Raw genomic sequence first — 7,144 nt, forward strand, 5'->3', positions numbered from 1 at the left:
GGATATATAACTCTTATAAACGGCCAGGGGGATGTTGTCAATATATGCATATATTCTCTCTAGGTGTATCAGAGGCAAACCTCAGGGGTGATTTTTAAAAATTACCCTTAAAAAGAATGAATAAAAGGTACTGAAAGAAAAGATAGTAGGAGCAAAGCATATAGAGTACTAATATTTATGGAAAGCCATCGAGACTCGCTCAGAGCTTTGGTGATTGATGTGAACTTGGAAGCATTTATATAACAATAAGAAATTAATTAGGCCCCAACAACAATTATGAAATAACCATGGAAAGAGCAAGAAAAGCTAAGCGTAACTATAGCCAATGGGCCGTGTTGGCCCACCAACTGTCGGCCCACAAGAGTTCATGGGCTGGCACGGCACAGCCCACCAATTTGGCGGGCCGTGCCTACTTTTTTTTTTCAATTGAGCCCAATATGGCCAGGCTCGTGCCGTGTCCAAAAAAAGCCCACTAATTTTTTTTTTTGCGTGCTTAAAAAAGTTTATGTGCTTGGCGTGCTTTATTCAAGCCCACGTACCTGACATGCTTTTTTAAGCCCACCAACATAATAATAATAATAATATTCACAATCACAATCATATTAATTTTTATTAAGAGAGCAATTAACATTTTATTATTAGTTTATCACAATTTCACAACTATATATTTTATTTCACAATAATCAATCATAATTCATAACACAACAATACATAAATTTAATTAAATTTAATTCCATAGATCATAATAATAATTAATTAAAATTAAAAATACAATCCTCGAATAATCATTACAATAAGTTGTAACTATGAAATATTAATGTAACAAATCATAGGTATCAACTTACAAGTTACAACTACAAAACACGAACTATGATCAATTGACGAATAACAAGCACAAAAAAAACATTTATTAATCACAACTATGAATACGGGAAACGAGCAAGGTTAATTCTATCTCGGCTGGTGGCGAGCTAAACAATTTGACACGTGCCGCGTAAACCCAAGGTGCCATGGTTGTTTGAATAAATAACTTCTCGATGACAATAGTTGTACCTCAAGATCATCCGCTTGTAAGGTCGATGCAAACTATTATCTATTATTGCCTCCCTTATTGTAGTAAAATTTTGAAAAAACTCATTTAAAAAATGACTTCTGGGCTGATTTAACCTAACGTTTTGTTGAGGTCCAACTACATCAACACCGTATTCTTGAGGGTGTTGAGGTTCTTCTGCATTCATATTATGTTGCTGCGGATTCATAATGATTTTGGCTTTTAGAATATTGGAAAGTTTGAGGAAAAAGAAGAAGAATAAGAATTGTGAAGCATCATAGCATAATGGCGTGTATATATAATATTAGATAGTAATAAAAAGACAAAAATTACTCTACATAATGAAACTTGAATTGACTGCACTGCAAATCTGCAATCTGCACGTCTGCACGTGCACTATATGACAACTACCGTGTTGAAAATTTGAGTTGAGAACTTAAATTCAAAGAAATAAAATACTCTACATAATGAATGCAAGCTCCTCCCGTATTACTAGTTTACTACTATAATATTATCTCATCAACACACTTGACACTTGTGATAGGATTTATTAACATTGCGATAATTGCGTGATTCTCTTGTAACAATGAACCATATTTTTTTTTAATTTAATATGTTGTTTTAAAAAAAATTAATTACTAAAATTATTTTTAAAATAAAAAATTCTAAATTAATTTTATTACTCACCCAACGGACAAAAAAAAATTCTGAATTATTTGAATAAAAAAAAATTCTGAATTAATTGAATTACTCACCCAATGGACAAAATTTTTTTTAATTAACAGTAAAATTGATATGACTACTCAATTTTACAGTATAAGCAATCAGGCTCTGATTATCAATTAATGTTTTCTGATTTTTAATGACAAAAAAATTTTTAATTAATTTCATATTTTCATTACTCACCCAACGGACAAAAAAAATTCTGAATTAATTGAATTAACAATGAAGTTGATATGCCTTTAAAAAAAAACAATAAAGTTGATAGGACTAGGTGACTAGTCAATTTCACTTTCACAGCATGGACACTCAACAATTAAACTTGACTAGCTTACATAATTTGTAAGCTACAGACTGCAGCATCAGCCGTTGGATGTGGAGTGAGAAACTAAACAATAGACAATCGAATGGTGGGAATGGGATGACGCGAGATGTTTGTTACAGAATCGGTACCATAGAGTCATAGACAGGTCCCTCAACAATTAATTTTTAATAATAAAAAAATTCTAAATTAAATCAATTACTCACCTTACAATTCCAACAAACAAATGAATGATTAAATGCAATTGTTTAATTTGCTGCAGCCTTACAGAGTTGTAGGAAGCTTTGCAGTTGTAGACTTGTAAGTTTGCAGCGTGTTTGCCCGTTTTTTACCGTTAATATGTTTACTTTTTTATTCTATTTAAACAATTAAATTATTTTCGAATTCATCTCACTTCTCAATCTCTAATTCTCTATCTTCTCGTTATCTCTCTTGTCTCATCAGTCATCTCTAGTCTCTGCTTGCCCAATCTTCTTTGCTACAATTCCAACAACAAGTCCAGCAACTTTTCTTTGTTATTGAAATCTCAAACAAAAGCAAAACATCATTCAACACCATTTAACACACGAATCTCCATTCTCTTGCTCAATAAATTTTTTTCTTTTTTTCACCCGCACAAATACATTCCAGACGCCTTTATTTACCAAAACACTAATTATATAAAATGGTTCACTCTCATTTCGAGTTAGATGAGAATTTTAATTTTGTTGAAGAGAGGGAGGAAGTTGCAAATGAAGAAATTGCTGCACCAGAATTTGATCCAAGTAATATATTTATTGTCCCACTTGAACAATCGCCTCCTACTTCTCAAGCAAGTCAAAGTGGTTCTACTTCAACTGCCGGTCCTACTACTACCTCCAAACGACAAAGAACATCGATTGTTTGGTCAAGTTTTACTTTGGAAAAACGTCAAAATAAAAAAGGTGAAATGGTGGATCAAGCAGTGTGTAAATATTGTCAATCTGCTTTAAGTGCCAAAAGCAATGGTGGAACTGGACATCTTAGACGACATATGGAAACTTGTCAGACAAAACACGCGCCACAAGACCCAACACAAACCCAACTCTCACAATATGGTTCTGGACCTTCCGGTATAACATCATTCAGATATTCACAACATAACATGCGAGAAGGATTGGCTCGGTAGATTGCTGCAGCAGAACAACCTTTAACATTTTCAGAAGATGAACGTCTAATAAATTTTTTGCAAAGGTATGTTCAGCCTCAACTTAAGAAAGTGCCTAGAAATACATTAAAACGTGATTTAACTAAAATTTTTCATGACATGAAAAAACTTTTAATTAATACTTTTATCAATTTTAATGGTGTTATTTCAATTTCTTCTGATTGTTGGACTGTTATTAATATGGTTGGTTATTTTTGTGTGACTTCGCACTCTATACATGAGCTTAATGGTAAATGGAGGTCAGAAAAAAAATTGCTTGCATTTCGTGAATTAGAATATCCTCACACTGGTTCAGTAATTTATGCAGCTATAATATCTGTTTTAAGAGAATATGAAATTACTGATAAATTGTTTAACATATCATTTGATAATGCATTTGCCAATACAACGGCAATTGATATGTTTTTGCGGAATATTTCTACTCTCATGCCTGCACGTGGTTCAAAATTTTTTCATGTGAGATGTGTGTGTCATATTATTAATTTAATTGTTCAAGCTGGTATGACTCATATAAATCATTATTTAGAAAAAAATTAGAGCAGCCATTTTATATATTAGAGCACCTTCAAGACGTCAACAATTTTTGGAGACGTTGAAAATTTTTGGATTGAAAAGGAGAAAATTCAACCTTGACATGAAAGTTCGTTGGAATTCTACGTATTTAATGTTGCTTTCTTGTCAAAACTATTTTGAAGCAATTTCTAATTTTTACAATGAGAGAATGAATGATGAATATTATCATATCACTGCTTATGATTGGAATGTTGCATTTAAATTTATGGATTTTTAAAGGTATTTTATTATGCTACTCTTGCATGTTCTACTGTTTATGAGCCTACTTCATGTAGAGTGTTAATGCACTTGTATAATATAAGTTATACTTTTAAGACTTTTAGAGAGAATATTATGTTTAAAAATATTTGTGATACCATGGAGGAAAAATTCCAAAAATATTGGAAAGATATTCCCCACCTATTTATTTTTGTAGCAGTGTTGGATCCTACAATCAAGGAAGTTGGTGCAAAACTTTTAGTTGAAGGTATTAGTGAAAATTTACAAACCGGGCTTGATACAAATTTTGATACAATTATGTCCTCTATGCATGAACTTTTTAATTTTTATCGAAATAAATTCGGATCAAGCAATACATATTCTAATGTTCAACAAGCATCGACTTCTTATAAAAATCCAGCTCACCTTTTGTTACTCAAAGGTAAGGGTGTTGCCTCTAGTATTGATACTAATCGTAATGAATTGCAAAGATATTGTTCTGCCAATCTTGAAGATTTAGCAACTCCTTCACAATTGCAAAATTTTGATATTTTAGAATTTTGGATGGGTAAGACATCTTTTTTCCCTATATTATCCATTATGGCCCGTGATCTACTAACCCCTCCAGCTTCAACTATAGCATCAGAATCAGCTTTTAGTATAGGTGTCAGAATTCTAGATGAATATCGGTCAAGATTGTCATAAGAGACATTAGACTCTTTGTTGTGTTTGAAAGATTGGGAAGATGCTGAACGTCGAGTGCAACAAGATTGGCAAAATGCTTTAATTAAACAAATTGAGAGTTTGAATGTTGATCAAGATGAAGTGGATCCAGATTATGCAGAGTACTGAACATTGAAGCCACTTCCAAAGACTAGAGACTTTTTTTTCTTGTAACTTTTTGAAACAAATTTTATTAGTGAGAATGTTGTAAATTTGCAAATGATAGATGATTCAGTAGGTGCCAACCTAGTTGGGATGTATTGTTAATTGTAGTGATGCAAATTACACCTAATTTTATTTGAATTACTAATATTATAATTGTACTTTAACTTCATTTAATGAAAATGTAATTTTTAATTTATCATAATTTTTCTTGTGTATAAAATGAAAAATATTTCATTCACAAATAAAACGTATCTCTATTAAATATTAACTAAGTTATGATTTAATATTAATAAAAATATTTCATATGAAAAATATTTTATTATTAATTTTGTAAAAAAATTTATTTTTTATTTATAATTTATAAATTTATGATATTTATAATTTTATTTATTAAAATCATGATATTTAGTTATTTACTTATTCATTTAATAAATTATAAACATAAATAAATATCATAAATAAAATTATGATATTTATAATTTTATTTGTTAAAATCATGATATTTACTTATTCATTTAATAAATTATAAAAATAAAAAATTAGAATATTTATTTAAACTAAGATTTAATGATTTAAATTAATTTTTAAAAGTCTATGCTAAAAAATATATTAAAACATTTAATTTTAAGATATTTTACTTTAATTTCATAACATTTTATATTTACTTTTTGTTAAAAAAATTTACTTAGATATATTTTGGTCCACGTGCTATTAATAGCTCACGGGCTGCGTGCTAGCCCACTAATGAACCGTGCTTATTACGTGCTTTTTCGCGTGTCGTACTTTGGCCCATCTTTAATCGTGTCGTGCTTTAAGGCTCGCGTGCCTAAAATTCTAGGCCCGGCACGGCCCACATGCGTGTCGTGCTGTGCCTCGTGCCTCACCGAAACGTGCTCGTGCCGTGCCGTGCCATACGGACGCGTGTCGTGCCCGTGCCGTGACACGTGCCGCTCGGCTCATTGGCTATCTTTAGCTAAGCGTAACACCTGCTAGGCAATTTTACACCGCTCGAATTAAAACTCTATCCACACAACAGATTAGAATAATTCAGAATAAATAAATCTTTAATGGAAAAATGAATAAAAAGCAACGTGATGTTAATTGTACTATTGTTGAGGGGAGATTTTAATCATTCCACGTGTTTCCCGCTCTGATAGGCGGATGCGGTTTTGCGGTTTTGCTATCAAAAGAAAATGTTATTTGAAAGTAAGGTTTAGAGGCTAATGCACCTTAAAACTAAATGCAATGATAATTCTTAACACTCTATTTTATCGATTGCTTTGCTTTCTCTTCTATTTGATTGTGGAATCTAGGGGTGGGCATTCGGATCCGGTTAACTCGAACCGAACCCAAAGTTTATTTCGGGTTCAGTTCGGTTTGGGTTAACCTGTGCAATCCGAATGAATTCAAATTATCAACCCATTTGGGTTAAAATTCGGTTCGGGTTAAACCCGAATCAAATTTTAACCCAAACAGGTTAAATTTTTTTTTTAAGTTTTGGCTTTTAAAAATAAATAAATAAATAAATATATATATATATATATATATATATATATATATATGTATTAAACAAAAAAAAATCTCTTTGACTACATGTTTTATGTTTTATTAACTTAAAAAAGACTTGTTGAAATGTTGTTAATGATGTTTGGATTTGAGATTTTTGGATTTTAAGTGGTTTTTGATAGAATTTGTGGATTAAATTGTTCCAACCCGTTCTAACCCGAATTACCAACCCAATCTGATCCGAATTACGAATCCAAACCGAACCGAACCAAATTAAATTCGGTTCGATTCGGTTTGGGTTGGCGTTTTCAACCCGATTGGGTTCAATTCTCCAACCTGATCGGGTTGAAACCCAAACCGAAACCCGAATAACCCGAACTGAAACCCGATATGCCCACCCCTGGTGGAATCAGTGCAGTCACTGCTATTTATTAACTGTTTCAAAGTGTTTGGGGATAAATTTGAGGCATTGATTTGGGTCAATGGACAAGCGACACGTGTTAGCAGAGAATAATAGAGGAGAAAAATCAATAATTTTAAATGAATGAAGGGTAACTCAAGATAAGCTAGGGCCTAAAGATAATCTCGTAGAGAGAGAGGATGGCTTCAATAAATTTATCCAATTCAAGGGGTAAAAGTAGAATTCAAGAATGATAATTAGAGTCTTCACCCTGTGTGGGCTTATAGGCCATCAAAAAAG

At 31.8% G+C, this 7,144-nt stretch overlaps 1 protein-coding gene across 1 annotated transcript; it reads left to right on the plus strand.

Moving 5' to 3' along the window:
• Positions 1 to 2,757: 2,757 nt before the first annotated feature.
• Positions 2,758 to 3,240, plus strand: LOC112099571. The gene has a single exon (XM_024186985.1). It carries the CDS (start codon positions 2,758 to 2,760, stop codon positions 3,238 to 3,240), a length of 483 nt encoding a protein of 160 aa, XP_024042753.1.
• Positions 3,241 to 7,144: the final 3,904 nt, after the last annotated feature.

This window comes from Citrus clementina, unplaced genomic scaffold (assembly GCF_000493195.1).
Source record: "Citrus clementina cultivar Clemenules unplaced genomic scaffold, Citrus_clementina_v1.0 scaffold_3, whole genome shotgun sequence".
Taxonomy (NCBI): domain Eukaryota; kingdom Viridiplantae; phylum Streptophyta; class Magnoliopsida; order Sapindales; family Rutaceae; genus Citrus; species Citrus x clementina.

What these genes read in the sequence shown, in the direction of transcription:
- LOC112099571 (XM_024186985.1), top strand. Translation starts at nt 2,758, where the DNA reads ATGGTTCACTCTCATTTCGAGTTAGATGAGAATTTTAATTTTGTTGAA.